The following is a 26,402-nucleotide window of genomic DNA, read 5'->3' as shown; positions in this document are numbered from 1 at the left end:
CTTGTTAGGCTTTTGTTGTTGTTGTTGGTTTTGTTTGCTTGTTCCCCCCTCCGCCCCCGCAATCTGTAATTTCTGCAATCCATTTACAAAAACCCTATTTTAAGGAAGGGCCCTTTGGAGGTATAGAGGCACCCGGACTACAGCTCCCGTGAGGCAGCGCGCTCTGCTCGCCTCATATCGGGCGCGGGGGCGAACGGGAGATCTCGCGAGGATAGGGGCGTGGTGTGAGCGGGCCCGCGCGCGAGAGTTTTTGGCGGGCTCGGGAAGATGGGGCGGCTATGAGGCGCGGGAGAGATTCACTGCCTGCCTAGCCTGTCCGGAGAGCTGCCATGGACGCCGCGTGGAAGAGCGATCACCTCTGGCTCTGTTTGCTGGCCTTGGGCTTCAACCCGACGCTCCGCTCTCTCGCAGAACTAGGGAGGTTAGTGCTAGGGAGATCCGGGGAGGGCGGAGGCAGGGGGTTCGAGCGGGGCCGCGGATCTCACTCGGGAGCGCGAGGTGGGAGCGTATCGCCATGGCCGCATAGGGGCCCGGTGCCCCTGGCGACATATAGTGCCCGGGAAATGCCCGCTGTGCCGCCGCAGTCCACATTATCTCAGGCTTTCTGAAGAAGTCAAACCCAGGAATAGTAAGAACTCTCCCTTACCCGCACAGTTGGGTTGGGGAAGGAGGAGTGAGGGGCTTCCTGTCGCGTGTTTTGAAAACTTTCCTGGAATTGTTTCGTTGCATCGTAGATTGTTAGGGGGCTGGAACGAGCCTTAAAACAGCACACAGATCCTGCCTCCGCCCCACCGCCGTGGAGCGGGACATCTTCCACTAGACCAGGCTGCTCAAGGCCTTACCCAGCCTGGGCTTCAACGCTGCCAGGCTCGGTGCATCTGCAACCTCCCTTGGCAGCCTGTTCCAGTGCCTCACTACTGTCGCAATGAAGATTCTTTCCCAATTAGCCAACCTAAATTTTCCCTCTTTCAACTTGTACCTATTACTCCTTGTTCTGTCACTACAACTCCTGACGAAGAGTCCCTCTCCAGCTTCCCTATTGGCCTCCTTCAGATACTGTAAAGGTTGTTGTAAAGTCTCTATGCAGCCTTCTCTTCTCCGGGCTGAACAGCCCCAGCTGTCTCAGTCTTTGTGGGGGAAGTGCACCAGTCTGCTTTTCAACTTCGTGCCCCTTTTCTGGACTCGCTCCAACAGTTCCATGTCCTTGTTATGATGGGGGCACCAGAATTGTATGCGACCTGACTCCGGGTGGAGTCTCAAAAGAGCAGAACTGAGGGGCACTGACCTGCTGGCCACAACGTTTTTGTTGCAGCCCTGGATTTCACCCGTTTTAAGTAGAGGTGTATACTTTTGCATAGGAAACAAAGCATTCAATTAATTACTCTGTAACATAACACTGTTTTGTAGTCTTGAGCAGCCAGTAAAAATGCTCAGTTAATTTGTCACCACTACTTCTGATGTGGCTGTCTGTTTGTGTATTAGGGATATGTTTGATATACCAAACAGCAGAGCATTTTCTGTCATTGCCCGCTTCTTGTTTACTAAGTTGGATGAACGCCGTGCAAGAGAAGCTTTCAGGTAAGTGTTTGGCTTCTTAGTGTTGGTTATGCCCTTAATTAAGAATATATTTTATACATTTGCTGGAGGGGAAGGAGGTTTCTTGGGGAATATTTTGGAAGAAGAGCATGCAGTCAGAGAATTTGTTTCTTTTTGATCACAACTCAGTCAATCAAACCTTGCCTTATTCTGTTGTTTCTGTTACTATCTGTTCCTTGGCAACTATGATATAAATTTTAATAACTGAGAAGGAATCTACCTGTCCCATTCTTTCTGACCAAACAGAAAATAACATTCGCTATTTGTGGATTGTTGCCAAGACCTTCAACATGACAAGAACCCCCTGTTCGTTAATGGTTTTCTTCGTATAGCATAGTTGTTTCAGCTTATGCATTTGAAGACATGGCAGAGGAAGACCAGTGATATGAAAATGGTCAGGGTTCTGGCCTCTGTTTTTTTCCTTTTTCCCTTGTCCCAAGTTAGAAAGAGCTACAGACAAACCTCTCTCTGAAATAATCTGTAATTATCTTATAGAAAGAAGGCATTGTTATTTAACAAACTTTCATCTATTCTTGGTCTTGGGTATATGCCCCTCATTTTCTGGCTCGGCATCAATAAGAAATGTGTCTTACTCTTGTTTTTACAATGGTTAATTAGGTATCTGAATATTTGAATGTGTTTTGACATGGCTTTTTTTTTTTTTTTCCTTTTCTTTTCTTTTCTTTTTTTTCTTTTTCCCTACTTCCTCATCCTTTTTAAATGAAAAGGCAATGTGGATTGGGAAGATTATCAGGTCCTAGATTTAGGAAGCACTGCTGTCTGTGGCTAAGAGAAATTTCAGTGAGTATTATGAAAAGTGGAAGTTGATGCTCAGTTGGTTTCTGAGACCTTACTCCTTTTTTGAGGGAACTGTTTTATATCAGAGTTTTAAATAAGGATTTTTTTTAATGAAAGAATTCAGTTTTGCCTTTCATATTCTTTCATATTCTTTCGTATAGTTTATCTTGGACTTGAAGAAAAGATGCTGGCATTGGGAAATTTAGAAGACAGAGACCTAGCTGGGTCCTAAAAATTCTATGGCTTGCTCTTGGGTAACAGTATTTGATTAAATGGAAGTCTAGAGAGTCCCCTAGCCCTGGGTGAGAATAACTTTCTTCAGCTTGAAGGGGCCTTGTTTGAGTTGTCTGGGAAGGTGTTTATTATTGTTAAAGCTGATTCACATGCATGAAAAACTTAATAGTATTTTCTTGTATATCGGGAAAGGGGCTAAAATGTAAGGTGAGCTTTTTAGAGACAAAGCAAAACTGATTGCAGCATATACTGTTGGTTATGTTATTTTCTTATCCTGCCTTTGTTGTAATGATTGTTCTAAAAATCGTGTCTTAATGTTCTTCAACACTTTTTAGTGTTGAGGTAGTATTTTAGTAATAGTGAGTGAGGTGAAAACCAATGATACAGTATCTTTAAATATGATTAAAGTACACTGATTCATGACTTCAGTAGAAAATAGAAAACTTGAATGTGTTTTCAGAGATTACCAGCTAGGAATGAGGAAGACATCAATTTTTAACATTAATCCAACACTGATGTCTGTCTTTGCTTTGAAACTGTCTTGTGTACAGAATTAGGTGGGTGTTTGGAACATTGAAAAAAGCTTTATTCTCTTCTGCTGACTACAGTAGGTATCAACTGAGGTGCCAAAGTCATTTAGCTTTGCATGAAGCTTGCTAGAGGGTAGTTTGCAGCATTTTGGTACACAGACAAGTCTTTGATAGCTGTTGTTTTTGCTTTACTTCTTAGATTAATTTTGCATTTAATGATTGTATTTTTCTAGAAGCAAAAGGAAGTAGGTCTTCCACAAATTACAGCATCCATACTGATTTGTCCTGGTGGTGTTAAATTTGTTGACATGGTCTACTCATTTGCAAGATACGTAATGATTGAGGACATGAAAAAGCTCTCTGTAGGTAAGCTGTATGGGACAATAAGAAAGCTTCATTTGTTATGTTTGTAAATCTATAAAGGCTTTAGTATATGGTGGGAGCTTTAAGTAGTTCTTAGTTGGCTGCTCAGGTCAGTCTTCCACAGGATTCTGTGCATTTGCGTAGAGCTACTGCTGATAGAACAGTGCAGGTGGTTTTGCTCTCTATTGCTTTATGGGTCTTGTTCCAAGGTTCACCGGTGCATTGTTCTGCACCATTACCTGCACAAGCAATATTTTGGTCCAGAAGTATTGGACAGCTACGCTATTTTCTTTCTCGGAACTTGGGGAATTTTGAAGGATCAGAACTTTCTGTTTCAGGCATCCTGTATTATTGTAACCTAAAGAATATAGAAAGGGAGTGAGAGTGAGGGAATGAAGATGTATACAACAGGAAAAAAGGCTGTAGAGGCAGTACACTGTATGCTGTATTTCAGTCCAGGTAAAAATGAGCATCTTGATTTGTGATTCTTGCAGTTTGATTTAGGTAGATTAGGAAGTTGTCCATTTTTTAAAAGCAAATAATGTAATCCAAATGCTGACTTCTATTTAGGCACTGGTATACCTTTTGCTGAAGCTGTAATGCAGGGACCTAAGGATATGTCCATAGCAAAAGCAAGACACAGAGTTGCATACAATAAACTGCTGCAAATTCTTCAAAGGGAAGACTTTGTTCTTCAAGAATATAAGAAAAAAGCACAGTAAGTAATGCAGTAAAAGAAAGTGAGTCTTTTCATAAAAGCTGACTTATCTGTATGCGTTTTTAAAAGGATTTGAAAAGTCTATCTGTGCTTTACATCAAACTCATTCTGTTGAACTTCTTCCATATTTTCCCCTTTCACCTTCTTTCATCACCAGTTCTACTGCTTGTAGGTCTTTCGTGAAGCATAATAGTCTAAAGAAATGAATCATTTAGGAGATGCTATATATTACCTGAGCATTAAAATGGTCAGGGAATTCTACATGTAAAGCAGTATGAGTTCTTTTGAAGGTCATATCCTAAAATAGGACATTTTCAGGATGAGACACTTGGTTTTGTTTAGTGACTGTGAGACATTTTATTCACTTAAACCTTAATTATTTCACCAAAAGTATGCTATTCTTAGTTCTTGTTTATAGCAAACACTCCCAGCTTGAGAAATGTTAGAAGCTGGAACTTTCTCTGCAGGCATAGAGTCATGTATCCGCAGAATTTACAGAATTTGTGTGGGATAGTTTACATGACTAGAGCACTGTCGTGGACAGTTGTGAGTTGTTTAGTAAGTGGCAGGAAAGGGCGAGGGGTTGCACTGTAGGTGAAAGAGCAGTGTCAGTGCATGTAGTATAGCTCCATACAAGAGGACCAGTTATGTTTCATGCCTTTGGATGAGGGTTTAGCATCCAGGGAGACCTCAAGGTGTGTTTCTGCTGGCCTTGATTCTCATAGAGGACTTCAGCTTGCCCTGGTATTTGCTGGGAAAGTAGTTCAATGGTGCATTGACAATCTCAATCTTTCTTCAACTTTACTCTTTTCTCTCTTTCTTCTTTACGTCTGTTTTATAGTATTTTTATTTCAATTATTAAACTGTTATCTCAGCCCATAAGTTTTACTATTTTTCAGATTGTTCCTATTCTACTGGGGCTGGGGAAGTGGGAATTGAGTGAGCAGCTGTGTGGTACTCTACGTTCAGTTTTTATTAGCCTGCTTATGGTAGAGAGTAGAAGATGGGAGAGATAGTTGCACAGGACTGCAATGGGTTAGAGGGCTGCAGTGTGTGAAATGAATGAGTAAAAGCTGCAGAAATTTGGTTTGTTTAGCCTGAAGAAGGCAATGCTAGGAGTTCAATCAGAGTTTCAGTGTCTAGAAAGTAGTTGTAGAGAACATGGAGGTAGTCTCCACAAGGATGTGTCCTCACAGGACAAGGCAACGGGCCCAAGGTGTTTAGGGGTAAACTCCATCTGGATTTGAAAAATTCTCTTGTGAGAGCAGTTAAACTGAAAAAGGTTGCCTGCAGAAGTGGAATCTCAGTTCCTAGAAGTATGCAAGACTTGATTTGGCAAGACTGTGGGTAGCATAATTAAAGGCTTTGCTTTCAATGGAAGGCTCAAAAATACAACTTCCAGAGGTCAAAATCTCCTAAACTTCTCCGATTTCTGTAATTCTGTGCCTCATGTGACCTTGTTTGGGAAATATTACTGCTGTTTACCTCGTGAGTGATACCCTTCAAAAATGTAATTCTTTACAGTTTGGTTTTTTTCCATTCTTGATAATGCATCAGAACTCTGAAGATCCTTTTGAATGCAGCATGATTCAGGCACCCAGTGTTTCTGAAAATCAGACTTAAAATGTCAATAAAATGTCAATGCTTAAAATGTCAATAAAAGCACTTTGACAAAAGAGCCCAGCTGCTTGTACTCCAGTATTCTGTTCCCTGGTCTTTTGAAAGTGAGGGATTTGGGTACGGTAGAATTGCTGAATATATTTGTAGTTCACACAGATAATAGATACTTACAGTAACTTACGTACTGTTCCTGGGTATAAGAAACAGCTGCATCAGTATGTAGATTTGGAAAGAAGACACCATTAGTTAGTGACTGTAAGCAATTCTGATAAGCCTGTACTAGCTGTTGAATTTTTTCCTAGGGTTTTAATTGGAGAAATAAAATGGATAAAGTCTGAATATCCAGTTGTGCAGAAGCAGTCTTGCAGGTAAGTGTTTTTTCCTTTTAACTAAGTTAGGATGTATGAAGTAGATTACCTGCTTAGTTTTATGAAGTATGAACTATAATTTCACTGCAGTCCAGTTGAACTTTTGTTTTGCATGTGCATATAGGATGAAACAAAATGACCAAAACAAAAGTGACACAACTGAGAGAATTCAGAAGGTAAGCATTTTGTTCCTGCTGTGGCATGATGTTGGATTTTAACGTTTCTGCAGCACCTACTGTCAGATACTGTTATTTGCACTTTGTCTACCTCATTATTATGCTAGCACTTTCATCTGCCTTCATGCTCTTTTGATACTCTGTCATTATAGGGATTAACAGCAAGCATTTTAACACTGTTTTTGTCCTTTCCTATTAAGGTCCGCAATATGTGGACACTTATAGTGGAAATGTTTACATCTCTGAAAAAGGAAAAGGAAGTTGTGGATTCTGTACTTGAAGACTGTGTTAACCCATGTATTCTAGATGGAGCTGGTGTTGTTTTGAGTGTTCCAGGATTGTTGACTTCCACAGTTGAAAGAAATATATATGGAGTAAGTGGTTTTTGTCCTTCTTGCTAAATTGCTAAGCTGCTTTCATTTAGTCCCCAGGGATGCAATTAAATGCCTTAAAAAATTAAACGGGTGGGTAATTGGATTATTAGAGATGATTGTGGAAGGATGCATGAAATACATATAATTCATATGCAAAGACTTACTATCATAATGCTATTTTGTGTTTTTTATGTCTAACCTATTAGCTTTTAAATTATATATAATTTATATTAGCTTTTAAATTATATTGCTAAGTCTGCCTAATTAGTACTTGACTTTTTTGTTGTTTAGGCATTAAAATTATGTTGACTGGTTTAACCAGTGCTTCAGCTAATTGGCTTTTGTTTCCATTCTGTAGTGTATGGTGTTGTTCAGTTATGGCATTAGTTTTGTTTGTGCCATATCTTTTGGGGCAGTGGTCAAACAATATCTCACTGGTTGAAGTTTTCTTTGCTTGTATTGCTTTAAACTAGAATGTATTTTTTAAAAAATGAAACTATCAGGACCTGAATCTAAGTATAACATATACAGTGTCTTGGCTCTGACTACAGAAGACATAACTTTCTGATATTGGTACCGTCCACTAATTATTTTTTCTTATTGCTTGCTCGACTTCAAGTTTTGTACTGGAAATTTGTATGAAGATGGAAACTTGAATTTCCTAACAGTTATTCAGTTGTTAAATGAAGCCTTGATGACATTGAGAGATGAACATTCTCCATGTGAATTAACAGAAGTTCACAGAATTGAGGATGTGGTTACATGCTACAAGAATGCACTACAGGAGTTGAAGACAAGCAGGTAATTGTTGGGAAATTTTCTCTAATTGCTTGTTCTTAAATGGTAGAATCAAGTCTACTATAGTCTTGTCTAGAAAAATGTTACAGCAAAAACAAGTTGGTTCAGTCTTTGTCTTGTGTCTCTGGGAAAATTAGTGTTTAATTATTTATATGACTTTTTGTTGTGTTGTGTGGCAACAGTGACCGTCCTGTCCAGGGAGGTTACCAGCAGGGGATACTGATGAGACAAGTCCTTGCTAAGCTTGAGAATCCATTTATTCCCCCCTAGCCTGGGCCGGGAAGGGGATGGAGACAAAGACGTGTGAAGACGAAGAGGACGAGAAGGGGCAGGGTCGTGAGTTTTACTGGATATTCTGAGGGAGAAGTCTTAGGGTTTAGGCCAAGGAAGGAGATCAGATTTCAGCCTCCTCAAAACAGGACTCCACAACTTTTTACTGAGATTCTTCTCTAGTTAACTTCAGCTTCTTGCCTTTGTTTCATTAATATTTTAGTCTTTGTTCCTGGGGACCTCATTTGCTTGTTGATCTGATTTTTGCTTTTTTTTGTGTTGTTGCATTAATAAGTTCTGAGATTTTTAAAACTTCCATCTGTAACTGGCTTAGGGAAATCTAAAGTGTTTATTGTGTTTATGTTTTAGTGTAGTTTTTTTCCAATTCTGCTGTAGGAAACATGAAGACTACCTAGCAGCAGCTTTTTTGGTTGTGAATTTCAGTTCTTAGTGTATGCGTAAGTTCATTAATAAATTGATACGTATCAAAGGTTTGTCAGGATAAGGGAGAACATGTAATACTTTCTCCCTTTATGTAGAATTGTTATCTCTAATGACAGGTGTATTCATTTTCCATCTTTATATGTTACAGTCTAAGAAGAAGGGAACAGCATTATGAGCCAAAGCATCAGTCTATTTCTAGAAAACAGGAGATCTGGGAATCCAAGTGGAAAACATTTCTTGGCCAGTGTCCTTTTAATTTAATCTGTAAAGATGATCCAGTAAGTAGTGTTCATTTTATCTGATTCTGGGAAAGAGAAAAGAGTGAAGTGAGAGAGGATGTAGGTCTAAACTATTGTGTTCCTTTGCAACACTTCAACTTTATGTGTAAGGTTGGGGGACTTACATAGAGCAGTATATCTGTTTCTGCTTTAAGAAATAATGTTTCTTAAAGAGAATACATTTGACTTTAGGATACCTAATGTATTTGCTGGAGACATCAGAATGGTAGATTGGCATAAGAGTGAGCAAATTTGGTTTTGTTTTGTTTCTCTCTGTCCCCCTGTGGAAGCTGAACATTTGTATGTTCAGTCTGAATTTTTGCTGATTTCTGTTTTCCCCTTTTAAAGTGATGTACTTGATGAACGAACAGTTCCCATTTTGATGCTCACACTGACAGAAGGTTATGCCCTTGTGTAGCTACCCAGCTGAGAGAGGAGAAACTTCATGTTGAGTCTGACAGCTGGTTTGCGGAAAAGCGTTTTTAAATAACTGTCTTCTAATTGCTGCTGATAGACTGACTCTGCCTGCCTGCTTGTGTAACTTTTTCTTTTCCTTTTGAAAGCAACCAGGTTCATCACTCCAGTCTTCTAGTTCTTCAGATGAAGATGTCTTTTGTCAATCATTTTCAGGTGGGTGAGCAGAAGAAGCTTCTTTCCCTTCACTCCCACCACCACAATTGTCAAAAGTTACCTGGAGCTAAAAAGGCTTCCTGCTTGCATTTGCAGATGGTCTTTGATACTCTGTGGTAATTGGTTTTGAATGACTCTTTGCCAAAATTGCCTTGCATTTTTCAGCTTTGTAGTATCTTGGAGATTCTCTGAAGCTTGGCAAAAACCCAGCGCCAAACTGTTTGATACTTTGTTGTTGCACAGAGAATGTTGAGATATGTCCATGTACAAAGGTTTATTCATGGATTCTAGAGAATACATTTCAGTCTAACAGTAAAGGTTACTTTGGGTTGGAGGAGTAATAGAGAAAGAAGGTAAAACTTTTCCCATTGACCATCTAGGAAAATGTCCTAGGTTACAATGTAAGATATGCGCTAAGTATGTATTCTATCACCATCCAAATGAGCTGTTGAAGCTAGGTTGGGCAGTGTTTCTCTTGCCCCCTCCCTCCAGACTATCTTCTGTTAATGGCCCATCGATGCCCTGCTGCGTGACTCATAGATAACTTCCTCCGGGAGCTATCTCTGTTGAATGGGCAATCAAGGACCCATTACAAGACTGATAAAATGATATCAGCCCATTGTGAGATGCTCCACCCAAGGGGAGGAGCCAAGCATTCCCACCTGGATATAATCTGGGCCTTGGGACAGCACAGGCAGCCTTACCCACTGGATTCCTAGAGGACAAGAGCTACCAGACCTTTCTACAGGAACACTGCTTCAACAAGACCACTTCATCTGGACTGCTACCACCACGGTGTCAGGTTGTATTCTGACTCTGTCAGTGATCTTTTGTACTATTGCATGTGTTTTATTTTATTTTATTTTACCTTTTTTTCTCTCCTATTAAATTGGGTTTTTTGACTTGGAATCTCTCGCTGGTTTTGCCTCCAAGCCAGCACATATTTTCTGGTGCCCAATGTGGGGCAGGAGGTACTGAGAAAAGTCAGAATTACAATTTTGTAGTGAGAAAAAAAACAACTCTCTGCTATGATGCTCAACATGCTTTCATGTATCTTAGACCTAGCTCTCTAAATTTTCCCGCACATGAGGCAGTATATGCAGGTCTTGAAGCTCATGTGTAGACCAGGGTATGGTACCAAAATTGCTTTATTGGTCTGTTATGTTAATTGTATGATAACCTCTGAGGCAATGAGCATCATTCGGAATATATTCTCTATTTTGTTTTCTTGTCCTGGTCCAGAATGCTACATCTGGGCTCTCAACAATTGAACCCAGCCCCTGTGGGGAGGGGTAAAGAATGATTTTTTCCAGTCTTTTAGGCCTGGCACAGCCGTTTTCGAAAGTATTGAGTTCTCTCTAGGTTCCAAGGACAGCATAATATTGTTGTTAGTTCTGCTTTGTCTTCTCTGCATGGCCTGCACCATGCTCACCATGCTTAGAAATCAAACACTACATGGGGTGGTGCAGCGTCTCCTTGAGGAAGAGGGGAAAAAGAAATAAATGCAAAACAACAGCATTCATGTCTACACAAACTGTCACAGAGAAAACAGGAACCGCATCTACGCAGACTGTCACAGAGGAGAAAGGAACCAAAAATAAAGCAACAATGTCAGTGTCTACACAAGCTGTCACAGAGGAGAAAGAAACCAAAGCCGCCATCAGCATCTCCACACAAACCGTCACTGAAGCAGAACAACCTAGACCAGTAGCAGTTGCCTCTGTTCAGAAGAAGAAATCAAAGAGCAAATCAGTCCGCATAGTGACTGATGAGGATGTGGCAGGACCTTTGCACCCAGCAGAAGAGACAGAGCCAGAGATCATCACCCACTCTCTATCCCTGGGTGAACTGCGTGACCTGCGGAGGGAATTCACCCGCCAGACAAACGAGTCCATCCTGACCTGGCTGCTCCGCATCTGGGATGCTGCAGCCAATGACACCATTCTGGATGGAAGTGAGGCCAGGCAACTGGGATCGCTGTCCCGGGATGTGGTCGTTGACCAGGGGATCGGGAGAACCCAACAAACTCTCAGCCTCTGGCGGCGACTGCTAACAAGTGTGAGGGACAGATACCTTTGTAAAGAAGACCTCCAGATGCACCAAGGAAAATGGAGCACAATGGAACAAGGTATCTGATGCCTGAGGGAATTGGCTGTGCTGGAGATCATTTTCTCAGAAGACGAGAGATTTCCTAAAAGCCCAGATGATGTCCAGTGCACATCGCAGATGTGGTTGAGATTCGCACGGCTTGGACCAGAGATGTACTCCCATTACCTGGCAATGCTGCAATGGAGGGAAGGTGAGGACAAGGTGGGTGTCTTGGTCAATAAACTAAGAATTTACGAGGACATTGTCACTGCCCCATTTCGTACCCATGTCTCATCCATGGAAACAAGGCTGGCTGAGCAAGTCTGGAGCTTGATTGAAGAGGGACATCAGAAACTGAAAAAGGAACTTAAGGAAGAAATTTACCACATCTCACCAGAACCAACAAGAGTCTCTGACAGTAGGAGCAGGTATCCACCAGCCAGGGAGAGAGGATACACTCCACAGGGTAACCTCTGGTCTTTTCTTCGGGAGCATGGAGAAGACATGAGAAAGTGAGATGGAAAACCCACCTCCTTAGCAGCCCAGGTACATGAACTGAAGAGAGAGACACCTACCACAGAGATCTCATCTTGAATCAACACTGTTCCAGTCTCTCAGGCACAGAACTCCAGACGGTATAAGAAGAATGATATGACTGATCCTCTTGAAGGGACCTCAGGAACATATTTACAAGAAGAGAGCAACATGTACTATGACCAGGAAGAGGGGGGCCCTGCCTCTAGCCAGGTAGAGGAAAGGGACAATCGGATCTATTGGACTGTGTGGATCCAATGGCCTGGCACATCTGACCCACAAAAAGATACAGCTTTGGTTGACACTGGTGCCCAATGTACCCTGATGCCATCAAGGTATGTAGGAACAGAATCCATTTCTATTTCTGGAGTGACAGGAGGGTCCCAGCAGCTGACTGTATTCGAGGCCGAAGTGAGTTTAACTGGGAGTGGGTGGCAAAACCACCCCATTGTGACTGGCCCAGAGGCCCCATGCATCCTCGGCATACACTGTCTCAGAAATAGATACTTCAAAGACCCAGAAGGATATTGTTGGGCTTTTGGGATAGCTGCTGTAGAGACAGAAGACATCAGACAGCTGAATACCTTGCCTGGTCTCTCCGATGACTCCTCTGCTGTGGGACTGCTGAGAGCTGAAGAACAGGTACCAATCGCCACAGCAATGGTACGCCGTTGGCAATACCGCACCGACAGAGACTCTGTGATTCCTATCCATGAGATGATTCGTAAACTGGAGAGCCAAGGGGTGGTCAGCAAGGCTCATTCACCTTTCAGCAGCCCTGTATGGCCAGTGTGTAAGTCCAGTGGAGAATGGAGACTTGACTGTAGATTACCGTGCTCTGAATGAAGTCACGCCACCGCTAAGTGCTGCTGTGCCAGACATGTTGGAGCTTCAGTACGAGCTGGAGTCCAAGGCAGCAAAGTGGTATGCGACCATTGATATTGCCAATGCCTTCTTCTCCATTCCTTTGGCAGCAGAGTGCAGGGCCCAGTTTGCCTTCACCTAGAACCGACTGCCCCAGGGGTGGAAACACAGCCCCACCATCTACCATGGACTGATCCAGACTGCACTGGAAAAGGGTGAGGCTCCTGAACATCTGCAGTACATTGATGACATCATTGTATGGGGGAATACAGCAGGTGAAGTCTTCAAGAAAGGAGAGAAGATTATCCAGATTCTGCTGAAAGCTGGTTTTGCCATTAAGCAAAGTAAGATTAAGGGACCAGCTCAAGAAATCCAGTTTCTGGGAGTCAAGTGGCAAGATGGACATCGCCAGATCCCCCCAGAAGTAATCAACAAGATCACCGCAATGTCTCCACCTACCAACAGGAAGGATACACAAGCTTTCCTAGGCACCATAGGCTTTTGGAGAATGCACATTCCTAAGTACAGTCAGATTGTGAGCTCTCTACCTGGTCACTCACAAGAAGGATGATTTCCACTGGGGCCCTGAACAGCAACAAGCCTTTGCCCAGATCAAGCAGGTGATCACTCATGCAGTAGCCCCTGGCCCAGTCAGGATGGGACCAGAGGTGAAGAACGTGCTCTACTCAGCAGCAGGGAACAATGGCCTGTCCTGGAGCCTTTGGCAGATGGTGCCTGGGGAGACTTCGGGGCCGACCACTGGGATTCTGGAACCGAAGCTACAGAGGATCTGAAGCCAACTACACTCCCATAGAGAAGGAATTCTTAGCCGCCTGTGAAGGAGTTCAAGCTGCCTCAGAACTGGCACTGAAATGCAGCTGCTTTTGGCACCCCGACTACCAGTGCTGGGGTGGATGTTCAAGGGAAAGGTTCCTTCCATGCATCACTCCACTGACACCACATGGAGCAAATGGATTGCCCTCATCACACAGCACGCCTGTATTGGAAACCTGAATCGCCCTGGGATTCTGGAAATTATAAACTGCCCTGAAAGTGAGACTTTTGGGTTATCTTCTGAAGAAGAGGAGGAACAAGTGACACGTGCCGAGGAAACCCTACTGTATAATGAGCTACTGGAGATTGAAAGCCAATATGCCCTCTTCACTGATGGCTTCTGCCGAATTGTAGGCGCTAACCAGAAATGGAAAGCTGCAGTCTGGAGCCCTACACGACGAGTTGCACAAGCTGCCGAGGGACAAGGTGGATCAAGTCAGGTTGCAGAGGTTAAAGCCATCCAGCTGGCTTTGGATATTGCTGAACGAGAGAAGTGGCCAAGACTCTGTCTCTACACCGACTCGTGGATGGTAGCTAATGCTCTGTGGGGATGGCTGAATCGCTGGAAAAAGGCCAACTGGCAGCGCAGAGGGAAACCCATCTGGGCTGCTGAGATTTGGCAGGATATCACTGCCCAAGTAGAGGAGCTGACCATGAAGGTTCGACACGTGGACGCACATGTGTCCAAGAGTCGGGCTAATGAAGAACATGGCAACAAATGAGCAGGTGGACAAAGCTGCCAAAGTGAAAGTATCAGAGGTGGATCTAGACTGGCAGCACAAAGGAGAAGTATTCCTAGCCCATTGGGCCCATGATGCATCTGGTTATCAGGGGAGAGATGCAACATACCGATGGGGCCGTGACCGAGGGATGGACCTTTCTGTGGACAACATCTCACAGGTCATCCACAACTGTGAGACCTGCGCTGCAATCAAACAGGCCAAGCGGGTAAAGCCTCTGTGGTATGGTGGACGATGGTTGAAGTACAGGTATGGGGAAGCCTGGCAGATTGACTACATCACCCTTCCCCAAACCCACCAAGGCAAGCGCTATGTGCTGACTATGGTGGAAGTCACCACTGGATGGCTGGAGACCTACCCTGTGCCTCATGCTACTGCTTGGGCCTTGAAAAGCAGGTCCTGTGGAGACATGGCACCCCTGAGAGAATCGAGTCAGACAATGGGAGCCATTTCAAGAGCGGCCTTATAAACACCTGGGCTAGAGAACATGGCATTGAATGGATATATCACATCCCTTATCTTGCACCAGCTGCCGGGAAAGTTGAACAGTGCAATGGGTTACTTAAGACGACCCTGAAGGCGCTTGGTGGGGGGACCTTCAAACATTGGGAAGTGAACTTAGCAAAGGCAACCTGGATGGTCAACACTCGAGGGTCAATCAATCGAGCTGGTCCTGCCCAGTCTGAACCCTTGCACACACTGGATGGAGATAAAGCCCCTGTGGTACACACAAAAGGCATTTTAGGAAAGACTGTTTGGATTAATCCCACCTCAGGCAAAGGCAGACCCATCCGTGGGATTGTTTTTGCTCAAGGAGCTGGTTCTCCTTGGTGGGTAATGCAGAAAGATGGGGAAACCCATTGTGTACCACAGGGAGACCTAATTTTAAGTGAGAACTGGGTGTAAGGTTTCATTCTGTGTATATGTATGTATAAGCATGTGTATATTTATCTATCTAGCTGTAAGAATGTATTAATTTGGCTGTGATGTAGATGGTCATAGAATAAGGGGTGGATTATGTCCTAGGTTACAATGTAAGATGTGCCCAAAGTATGTATTCTATCACCATCTACATGAGCTGTTGAAACTGGGTTGGGCAGTGTTTCCCTTACCCACTCCCTCCAGACTATCTTCTGTTAATGGCCCATCGATGCCCTGCTGCGTGACTCACAGATAACTCCCTCCAGGAGCTATCTCTGTTTAATGGGCAATCAAGGACCCATTACAAGACTGAAAATGATATCAGCCCATTGTGAGATGCTCTGCCCAGGGGGAGGAGCCAAGCATTCCCACCTGGATATAATCTGGGATTTGGGACAGCACAGGCAGCCTTACCCACTGGATTCCCATAGGACAAAAGCTACCAGACCTTTCTGCGGGAACACTGCTTCAACAAGACCACTTCATCTGGACTGCTACCACCACGGTGTCAGGTTGTATTCTGACTCTGTCAGTGATCTTTTGTACTATTGCATGTGTTTTATTTTATTTTATTTTACCTTTTTTTTTTCTCCTTTTAAATTGGTTTTTTTTTTGACTTGGAATCTCTCGCTGGTTTTGCCTTCAAGCCAGCACAGAAAAGAAATTGAATGTGTCCTCCCAGGTAACTATCTGCCCTGGTGCATTCTGAAATACTTTATTTCTTAGTAATTGTGCCATTTAATCAGGACCTCACTTGTTCTGTGGTGGTTGCATTCAGTCAGATCAGACATGGTTGCACATGCTAATCAGCTGATGATCTGATAATATTTTACAGGTTAACCTCATTTTACTTACTGAGCAAATCCTGTGTGTTGCTAGTACAGAGTTAGACGTTAAAAGCTACAAAGCAAGGGGGAAGACTGCTTGAATTATGTCATTTGCAGTTCCTTTTAGGAAAAATTGCATAGCAGAGGTGTATTGGAATGTCACGATTCACAACAATGGCGAGAAGATAATTTTGGTTACAAAGGTGAATGTACTGCTCCAGCTGTCTGAGTGTATGTAGGTATAAGGCTAGAATCTGCAGAGGAAAGGCTACAGAATTGGATATGGAACATAGTTGGCCTTAAAAATTAAAAAGATTGAAGCACTGTACAGTGAAGCCATGTGCTGGTAGAATCAGAAAGCTTGAGACAAATTGATGTCTGTGACATTCTCTCTAGTCTGTGGTTAAGATGCAATATTGGAAAATACAGCCACTAAGAAAACTTAACTTCTGCCTGTTAATAGAGTCAACTCCAAAAACAAAATACTGACCTAACTACTGGAAGTGAGCTTGGGTTTTTGATATTCTTGAGTTGAATGTGACAGGAAATGCCATTTGTCGTTGCAGAAGCTGAAATTAGGATTAGTAGAGAACTACTGAGGTTAAACTTGGCTTTGTATTCAAGATGTGCCAGACTTAGTACATTGTTCTAGACAGTGCTTGATTGAAGTATGTGTACCTCCAAGTGTTCATTTACTTCTGTAACACTTAATTACGCAAAGCTTCACTTTGCTTGACCTGATGCAGCAAGAGGAATGAGTATATCCAGAGGTATTTATTGATTAATGCAGTTGGGGTAGAGGTGGGTGGAGTTGTGCTTTGTAGAATTGAGGTGTACATGGAGAGGAGGGGTAATGATGATGTGGCTGGGATTGTAGTTTGGAGGAAGGTGGAAAGTCTGATTGATATGTGCAGGGCAGCAGGTAGAATCATGCTTCTTGGACGTGTGTTCAGGAACAACAGAAAGAGGTGCTGGCTGCTAGTAACATTTGTAGCTACAGGTACTGCCTGAGCATAAGGACTGATAGTCTGTTCTGCTTATGTATTAATTTATTTTTCTTGAAGTGTTCATAAAATCCATCCAATGAGTAGTCTACAGAAATAGTGTGAGTGAGCTGTGTCACATGGGAAGCCTAAGTGAAGAAAAATGATGAGCATACAGAAAAAGTAATGCCAATACTAAAACTTTTGGGTTGCTTTTCTAGATAATTATGACTCTTGTCATGAAGAATATCATGGGGAAAATGATGAGGCTTTGGAAACCATGATGGATACAACATTAGTACCCTCAAGGTGGTATGCTTAATGAGAATTTGATTTTAAAAAAGTAGAAAAATTAGAAGTTTACTTATTGGACTTGCATATTTTGAATCTCTTTAGTCTTAGTGAAATATTTCAGTAGCCCACTCATTACATCACAACTACTTGATTTAGCAGAATAGTCCTAAGTTAACTCCTGTGTTCTCCTGCTGATGATGGATTGATCAACTGGTTGCTGCTGAATAGGAGTAGCAATCAAGTTGCAAGGGTTTTTTCTTGCCTTTTAACTATATTCTGAGATTCAAGAGAGAGATGGAGAGAACAGTAACTTCTGTTTCTTGGGCTAAACCTTCTCTACAAGACTTTTTTCATTACTCTTTATTAGAGTTACAGTCACATTGTTCTGTAGCTACTCTTCCTACAGACCACCAAAGGCTTAAACACAGAACAATGGTATTGTAGTCGTTTTTCCCTTGTGTCATTTGCTTAGGCCAGGAATATTTCATGACCTTTTGAATAATGCTGTCTTTCATAATATGGCTCCCTACAGATGCTTGAACGTTGCCTCCTAAGAGACCAAGGGAGTTAGCAAAGGAATGCTATCCATTCTTAGACATCAGTAGATGTAGTTGCATATAAGTCTCAGAGGCTATCGGAGTAGTTAACAATTAAATCCTGGGTTTCTTTCAGTGACTTCATAGAGCATGGACATTTGTCTGCTTCAGAGGCTACAGACAGGTAACATCAAAAACATTTTAAGGTGTGCTTTTCCTAGCAAGTGAGGACTTGGCAGTTCTGAGAGCTATGCAATTGGTACAAAACTTACCAGAAGTGATAAGGCTGAAGTTTTTGGAAGCCACATGATTGTTAAATACCAATAAGTTTATATAGGAATAGACCAGCAGATGCCAGAAATGGTTCAGACAAAGACTGTATAGGAAAGCGAATTGTCAAGTCTGCAGAAGACTTTTCAGTTGTCTTTTACATAGAACTCAGAAGACTTTTTTACAACTGTACTGAAAAATCTCTTATTTTTCTGTGCACTGATCAATAGCAGAGTTTATTAATTTACTGTTTTTGGGAGGCTGATACACAACTAGGGCTAAAGCTGCTCTAATTGTCACGCTGTTCTCCCTATAGTAAAATTGCTTTCTGATGACCGGGACGAATTGAGGGAAATCGTAACGGACAGATACGGAGCACACAATACATAACAGCCTTCTAAGATTTGCATTCCAATTGTTTAATATTTGTCTCTAAAATTGTGATTTTTTTTTTTTTTTTTTTTCCTAGTGACTTCCACTCTCCTTTCTTGAGACCATCAGTGCCAGCGTTGTCAAAAGCATCTGAAAACAGAGACCTGTTAATTAAAAATGTAACTTTCTATCTCTGAAATTAGTTAAACTTAAGACATGTCCTTTTCATATTGGTTGAAACTTACACTTCGTGGAAAAGGGTTTTGGGGGTGTTTTTTGGGGGGCTTTGTTTTGTTTTGTAAAAGCAACTTGAATGTACAGTTGTCCATTGCACAGCTGTTCACTGTACTCTGATCAAGGTAGTTGTAAATGAGTCATCTGTGTTGTACATAACACCTATCCTAGTCACTACTTAGGTCCTGCTTTGAATACAGTTGTAATATTTTGTATTTAGTTAGAATTCAAAACTGAAATGTTTTTGTTGATTGTACACTGTGGCCATTGCAGTTCAGAATTTTTACAGCAGTTCATGCTAATATCCTTGCTTGATTTAAAAATTGATAATTCCTGTGTATTCCTGTAGAATTTGCATACTTGTGTGGGAAATGAAAAACCTGTGTCTCCAAAGATCTTAATAAATGGAAAAGAAGAATACCCCACTTTGGAAATGGAGAGTGCACATGAAAATGTTAGCCAGCCAAAGTCTCCTGTGAAAAAAGATGACCTTCTTAAGAAAGCCAGAGATGTACTGGCAGAAGAGGTTAGGATGTAATTTTTTTGTTTGTTTTTAGTAAGTGATCACTAAGTTCAGAGAACAAATCACTAATTATAACAAAAAAATGTCTCTTGTAATCCACATGCATCAAACATTACATTTTTCTGCTAGATATTTACAGAGTCACAGAATTGTAGAGTGGACTGATAAATTACACACTGAAAGCATAGAGTTTGCGCAGGTATCATACTTAAAAATCATGATGAAGTGAATATCAGTACGTTCAGTAGAATCACGGTATGATTACATTTCAGTCTGAAATACACTGCATTTATTCAGAAACAAAAAGAACTTGTTGAATTCTTAAACAGGTTAAGTATTTAACAGGGACTTGGTAATTTAAGCAGGAATGTAAGTATTTTTCTTTTAGGTATTATATTTGGCTGACGAATTCCTTCACAAGAGTTACTGTAAAATGTGCCACATCTTACTTTGGAGAGTAAATTGCATTTTTCACTGAACTTTCTGCTAAAATTTTTGATACATTTGAATATATCTCTAGTCTTCATGCTTATGCAGTTCTTGGCTAATGTCTTAAATATATTCTATGTGAGTACATTTTCTTGTTTGAAAGGTGGATTCATAGATGATAAATGAACTGAGAATTGAATCTAATTTCAGTCCCATATCTTCATTTTGTGTTTGTAGGATACTATGGTCATTGTGAACCGAAGCAGTAAATAACAGAAAAGTTAGGATATTCCAAATTCCCCAGATGATCTGGAGAATGAGATTTGAGCCATAACTGACAGAAACAAAGAGGTTGTAATTTTGCTTTCTCAGAATTTGTTGTTCTCTACCATCCTACAGATTGCAAAGTCAGTGATATCTGAGTCACCTGACAGTGTTAAAGAAAAAGGAATGGCGTTAGATGATCTCATTAGCTCCCTGTCCTTTAACCCATTTTTAACGAGGAAACAAATACCCCGAACTCCAGAAAATCTGCGTGAGTTTGAAACTTTTTTTAAAAATGTGGTTAGTTCATTGACATGTGGCACAAGAAGAAAAAGGGTTGTTTCGGTGATGTTGTATGTTTTTGTAATGGCTCACTCTGTAACACCACACAGTAGACCTAATAAAATGTGAATACTGTGAATTCAACTTAAAAGGTTTTTTCCTTATGTGGAATCCCCTTTGTATTGAGGAAACATAAACAATATAAAGTAGCTATATATATTCCCTCTTGGATTGTTTATGTCACTGAAGGGGCAGAATAAAAACAGACTCATTGAAAGTACTAAAATTTTATTTTGTTTTGTTCCATTTAGTTACTGAAATTAGAAGTTCATGGAGAAAAGCTATTCAGACTGAGGGCTCATTAGACCTAGAGCTGTCCTCAACTCAAGTGGTGACAGAAGAATCTTCAATGGATGCTATACCCCGTATGCAGGGGGAGGTGGACTCCACTTTTGCGTACTCTGACTCTGCATCACCTGTGTCTGATTTTGGTCCTGTGTCAGAAAAGAAGTCTCAATTAAGTTCTACAGAATCTATTTCTCAGGACCAGGTGAGCGTAAGTCATGCACTTGAATCTTCAGATTCAAAACCATCTGGAATTCAAGAAAGTGAGAGAACTGAATCAGAGGAACTAGATTGTTCTGCTCTGAGTGGAAGTTCTGTAGAAAATCTAAGCCAGACTTTGCAAAATACAGAGAAGAGCCTGAATATTCCAGATACTTGTTTGAAAAGTAGTAGTAGAGCAAGTACACTACTTTCAGACTGGTGTTGCAGTTTTCCAGTGGATGAGATGCTATGGTGGAATGAATCTGTGTTAAATTCTGTTGATCATGAAACTAGTGACATGGGGATATTGGATGAGACACTTCCAGAATCTGATGGTATAGATCTCAGCATATCTGCAGGTTCAGACTCCGTTTTTTATGCAGTCGACAGTGAAAATTTAACAGATGGCTCAGAAAATAATGATGACATAAAAAAATTGGACCTAGATATACAGTCACTGTCCAACTCACATGACGTGCTAAAAAGGACTGCATCTAAGAGTGAAGAGGAGCTGCATCAAACACATAATGGAGGCAAATCTGAAAGTTGCAGAGCTGAAGTAAGTACAATACCAGAAGAAGGAGACGACAATGATGGTGATCCTGCCATGGATGAAGGATTTGCCAAGATGCCATTGCCAAGCGCTCCTAATGAAAGCAAATATTCCCTGTCATCTTTGCTGGTATCCTGTCAACAGATGGATGGTACATGAAGTCCCATTAACTTACTACATAAATTGAAGGGTAAGTGTCTGTCTTTATGCATCAAGATTTTGTCCATTCTGTCCCTGGTTATACTGTCATGAATAACCTCTGAGTAGTTGAACTGTGCTGTGGAAGTGGAGGGAAACTGTTTGTATGCTTATTCCTCATAGAGGATGAGACAGTAAAAATAAAGGAAATGTGTTTCCTTTAGTTCTAGAGTTCTATCAGCGTCATTCAAGTAGAAGAAAAAAATGTTCATCTGACTTTCTGCTGTAATCTGGAGCTGTTTAAAAAAAAAAGCTTTAAGGTGCTTCAACTGCAATCTGCAGTTAGATTTTGAGCATTCACAAAGATAGTTTGAAGTTTTTTGTTTACTTTGAACAAATTTGGTATTTAGAAATGTGTCATAGGTAATTGAAACTTCTCTGAATTCATTCAGTTGTTGATAGAACTATCCTACATTCCAGCCTGCCTATCCCGTTACCCCATTTCCAAAAGAAGTTGTGCTGGCTTGAAGGCAAAACCAGCGAGAGACTCCAAGTCAAAAAAAACCCAATTTAATAGGAGAGAGAAAAAAAGGTAAAATAGAACAAAACACATGCAATAGTACAAAGATCACTGACAGTCAGAATACAACCTGACACTGTGGTGGTAGCAGTCCAGATGAAGTGGTCTTGTTGAAGTAGTGTTCCCATAGAAAGGTCTGGTAGCTCTTGTCCTCTGGGAAATCCAGTGGGTAAGGCTGCCTGTGCTGTCCCAAATCCCAGATTATATCCAGGTGGGAATGCTTGGCTCCTCCCCCTGGGTGGAGCATCTCACAATGGGCTGATATCATTTTATCAGTCTTGCAATGGGTCCTTGATTGCCCATTCAACAGAGATAGCTCCTGGAGGGAGTTATCTATGAGTCCTGTAGCAGGGTATTGGTGGGCCATTAACAGAAGATAGTCTGGAGGGAGTGGGCAAGAGAAACACTGCCCAACCTAGCTTCAACAGCTCATGTAGATGGTGATAGAATACATACTTTGGGCATATCTTACATTGTAACCTAGGACAGAAGTGTAAACTGTTCAACCAATATTGCAGTGTTTAGTGTTTAGCTACATGTGAACTTAAATTGAAATGCATTGATAAAAATGAACTAGTACTGGATGACTGTCGTGAAAACAGATGGTTTGCAGGCATGTGATGAGGCAGGCCACTGCCGACTTGGAATTGTGTCTGGCAAGGGATGCCAGTGATAAGTACATCAGCAGAAGAAGGAAGATTAGGGAAAGTGTGGGACCATAGTTGAAGCAGATGGGTGTCCAGGTGATGGAGGACACAGTGAAGGTGGAATTATTAGTGAATGCCTTCTTTGCCTTAGTCTTTACTGCTGAGGCTATCCTTCAGGAATCCCAGACCTCAGAGGTAAGGGAAGAAGGCTGGAGGAGGGAAGACTTGCCCCTGGTCATAGAGGGTTCAGTTAGAGATCAGCTAGACAGACATAATGCCCATAAATCCATGGGCTCCATCAGGATGCTCCCATGGATGCTGAGGGAGCTGGCAGATACGAACTTCTCCATTATCCTTGAGAAATGGGGAACAGGAGGTGCCTGATGACTGGAGGAAAGCCAGTGTTACACCTTCCAAAAGGGCAACAAGGAGGAACCAGGAAACTACTGGCCATTCAGCCTCACCATCATCCCCAGAAAGGTGGTGGAGCAGATCACTCTGAAGATTATTACCATGCATGTAGAAGAAATGTAGGTCATGAGGAATAGTCAAGATGGCTTCACCAAGTAGTAAGGATTGCCATTGGGATAGACAGGTGGAAATCATACTTCACCAATAGCCTTCTGAGATGACAGGATGGGTTGGCTAGGGGAGAGCAGTGGATGTTAGCAGAACAGTCTGCTGTTCCAGAAACTTCTCAGTCTGGCCATTCATGAGACTCTGGCAGTGAATATTCCCAGTGCCAGAGACTTTCACTATTGGTAGTGAAGCCTCTGCGCAGTGGGTGACTCCAGTGAGCTTGTGGGTACTCTGCTTGACTCCTTACACAGCGCACACTCACATGCAGTCAGACAAGGTTTCCTTAGAGGTTAGACCCCAGGTTTCCCATAGCAGTGTCTTAGATGTCTCAGTCCATAAAGCCATTTATTTGCGGCGCAGTAACACAGAAACAGCTTGAGCTGGTGCCTCTGAGCAGGATCCCCAGCAAAGGAGCCCCAGATCTTTTACATCCTCAGTCTCCCTTTTTGCAAGTCTTGCTCTTCTGAGTCTCCAGCTTCTGTCCCCACTCTCTGTCCATCCACCTAGATGGTGTCACCAGTCTTCATCTCCTTTGTTAGCCAAAAGGCAGGCAATTCCCAGCTCCTGATGTGTCTGTCACTGTCCATTCACCTGGCTGCTGTCACCCATACTCAAGCCCAAAGTTACCCTAATAAATTGGCAGTTCACAGCCTCTTGTCTCAGGCTCTCACCCAGAGCTCAGATTACATCTCATTCATCAGTTTGGGTATCCATCTGCCTGGATCAGATGGTATCAGCACTACCTTAATTTCAGCAAGGGTTTTGATGTTGTTTCCCATAACATCCTCATACGTAAGCTCAGGAAATTGTGGGTTAGAGGAATGGACAGTGGGGTGGATCAAGAAGTGGCTGAATGGCAGAGCTCAGAGAGTCATGATCAGTGCAGCAGAGTCCAGCAGGTGGCCTGCAGTCAGAGGTAGTTCCAAGGAGTCAGTACCGGGACCAATCTCATTCAACTTATTTATGAATGACCTGGAGGAAGGGATCAAATGCACTCTCAGCAAGTTTGCTGGTGACACTAAACTGGGGGCAGTGGCTGATCCACCTGAAGGCTCTGCTGCCATTCTGTGGGACCTTGATCAGCTGCAGGGTTGGGCAGAGAGAAACCTAATGAGGCTCAGCAAGGGCAAGTGCCGGGTCCTGCACCTGGGGAGGAACAGCCCCAAGTGCCCGCACAGGCTGGGGCTGACCTACAGAGCAGCTCTGTGGGAAAGGACCTGGGACCTGGATCACAAGTTGTCCATGAGCTGTCAGTGCCCCTGTGGCCAGGAGGGCCAATGGTATCCTGGGGTGCACTGGGAAGAGTGTGGCCAGCAGGTCGAGGGAGGTGACCCTTCCCCTCTACTCAGCCCCAGTGAGGCACAGCTGGAGTGCTGTGTCCAGTTCTGGGCTCCTCAGCACAAGAGAGACCAGCAGCTGCTGGAGAGGGTCCAGTGGAGAGCCACGAGGATGATCAGGGGTGTGGAGCTTTTCTCTTCTGAGAAGAGACTCTGGAAGCTGGGCCTGTTTGGTCTGGAGAGGACAAGACTGAGAGGGGATCTCATCAATACATAGAAACATCTCAAAGGTGGGTGCCAGGAGGATGGGGCCAGACTCTTTTCAGTGGTGCCCAAAGAAGTTCCACTATAACTTGAGGTAGAACTTCTTTACACTGAGGGTGGCAGAGCACTGGAATAGCTTCAGCTGCGTGGGGAGGTTGTGGAATCTCCCTCTCTGGAAACACTCAAAACCCACCTGGGCACATTTGTGTGTCACCTGCTTTAAGGTTACCCTGCCTTGGTGGGGGGGTGGTGGGGGGCAGGGGTTTGGACTGGATGAAGGGACCAGAGGTCCTTTCCAATGCTAACTATTATGTGATTTAATGAAGTACTTGGAATTTAATATAAACTAGTCTCAAGGAGTAGTTAATTTTATTTCTTTGTGCAAGCTTTCTGCAATATAGGTTTCATTTAGAACTGTAATTGTGTTGCTGGCAAGTAATGGGAGCACTTATCAAAATTAAGAGTACCATTTAATTATGCTGTATTAATACATGTGAAACAACTTCAGTATTTCTGTCTTAATAGTTGAATATGATAGAGTGCAAACTAGTATGTTTTCTCTTTCAGGTAAGAACAGTTGAGTTAGAAGCCTATGGAACCTTCATCAGGATGGAATTTCTAAAGCAGCAGCATAACCATAGCAGTGCATTTATGGTTCACTGGAGTGTGTAGCATCTTCTCCAAGCATTGTCTGGATTTGGAAGTTGCACTGCTTTTGGTGCAGACTCTATTCTAGTCTCCTTGTTTAAGAATGTCGCTTGTCTGCTCTGGCACTGCCAATTCCATAACATCCACTGTGGCTTTCTGTGTGCAGCCCATCATTTATATACAGAACTATATTTTCTTTCTTTAAGCATATTTTAAGCAGCACATGTTGAGTAAACGGCATAATCCTAGGAAATGGAAAAATGAAATATCAAAGGAGAAAAAGTGAAATCTGTTAATTTGCTTCTAATCCACATCTCATACCCCATCCCAACCCTTGACCGAACAGATTCAAATTATTTGGTGATCTGCGTTCCATTGCATTAATCTCTCTTACTTCTAGTCTCTATCGCCATTGTTGATAGAGACTGTTCCCTTTTTCTAAACTTCACTGGAGTGCATTTTTCTTTAGCTGTGTTACTGAATCAATGCTTTTACACTGAAGTTATAAAAATGTGTTGTTTGTGGTAGTGTTAATGCTACTTGATTTTAACAAGATTTTGACATGCAGTTACTATGTTGTGGAGATTCCAAGAGTTAGGTAAATTTCTTGTAAAAGTAAAATTCTTTTAAAAGTACTGACTCCTAGCCTAATGTGTTTAGAGGCATTGTTAAATAAAAATGTTTTTATGTTCTGGATTGTCTGCCTCCTTTCTTCCAAAACAGTTGCCTTGGGTTTTTTAAGAAGCTCCACTGGTATTTGACATCTTCCTTATAAAGCAGAATTTGACAGATTATGAAAAGGCATGTGGGTGGCTGAGGAAGCTGTAACGTGTATAATGTGGCTGTGTACGTTAGCAGATGAGAGGGAAGTGCTGCTTAATAGCCAGTTTACGTGTTGGTCAGACAGTGAATCAGGTGTTCTCCAGTGGCAGGCGGACTAATCAGTCTCCCATATAAAAAGGGACAGGGCAGAGGAAA

At 42.3% G+C, this 26,402-nt stretch overlaps 1 protein-coding gene and 1 non-coding gene across 4 annotated transcripts; both read left to right on the top strand.

Annotated features, from left to right (window-relative positions):
* Positions 1-205: 205 nt before the first annotated feature.
* HAUS6 (HAUS augmin like complex subunit 6) lies at positions 206-26,120 on the top strand. 3 transcript variants are annotated; one of them, XM_040090865.1, is made up of 18 exons: positions 206-421; positions 1,483-1,578; positions 2,325-2,397; positions 3,392-3,524; positions 4,092-4,239; positions 6,162-6,227; positions 6,352-6,403; positions 6,604-6,777; positions 7,397-7,578; positions 8,438-8,567; positions 9,131-9,197; positions 17,210-17,297; positions 17,955-18,002; positions 18,558-18,639; positions 19,044-19,220; positions 20,046-20,181; positions 20,504-21,481; positions 25,344-26,120. In XM_040090865.1, the coding sequence occupies exons 1-17, from the start codon at positions 330-332 to the stop codon at positions 21,448-21,450; spliced, it is 2,691 nt and encodes an 896-aa protein (XP_039946799.1). In that variant the 5' UTR covers positions 206-329; the 3' UTR covers positions 21,451-21,481; positions 25,344-26,120. The 3 variants fall into 3 exon arrangements, with proteins under 3 accessions (XP_039946799.1, XP_039946800.1, XP_039946801.1); XM_040090866.2 differs by lacking the exon at positions 17,955-18,002 and having other exon boundaries at positions 229-421; XM_040090867.2 differs by lacking the exons at positions 206-421; positions 2,325-2,397 and having other exon boundaries at positions 1,485-1,578.
* Positions 18,343-18,473, top strand: LOC120766017 (small Cajal body-specific RNA 8). Its single transcript, XR_005704559.1, has one exon. It is a non-coding gene; the product is annotated as a small Cajal body-specific RNA 8 (non-coding RNA).
* Positions 26,121-26,402: the final 282 nt, after the last annotated feature.

Source organism: Hirundo rustica, chromosome Z (assembly GCF_015227805.2).
Source record: "Hirundo rustica isolate bHirRus1 chromosome Z, bHirRus1.pri.v3, whole genome shotgun sequence".
NCBI lineage: Eukaryota > Metazoa > Chordata > Aves > Passeriformes > Hirundinidae > Hirundo > Hirundo rustica.
The sequence above is the reverse complement of the archived record's forward strand: the minus strand, read 5'-3'. Positions and strand labels throughout refer to the sequence as shown.

What these genes read in the sequence shown, in the direction of transcription:
- HAUS6 (XM_040090865.1), top strand. Translation starts at nt 330, where the DNA reads ATGGACGCCGCGTGGAAGAGCGATCACCTCTGGCTCTGTTTGCTGGCC. An exon ending in CGTGCAAGAGAAGCTTTCAG is followed by an intron (nt 1,579 to 2,324) that starts GTAAGTGTTTGG and finishes TTAAATGAAAAG; the next exon opens with GCAATGTGGATTGGGAAGAT. An exon ending in TGTGGCTAAGAGAAATTTCA is followed by an intron (nt 2,398 to 3,391) that starts GTGAGTATTATG and finishes GTATTTTTCTAG; the next exon opens with AAGCAAAAGGAAGTAGGTCT.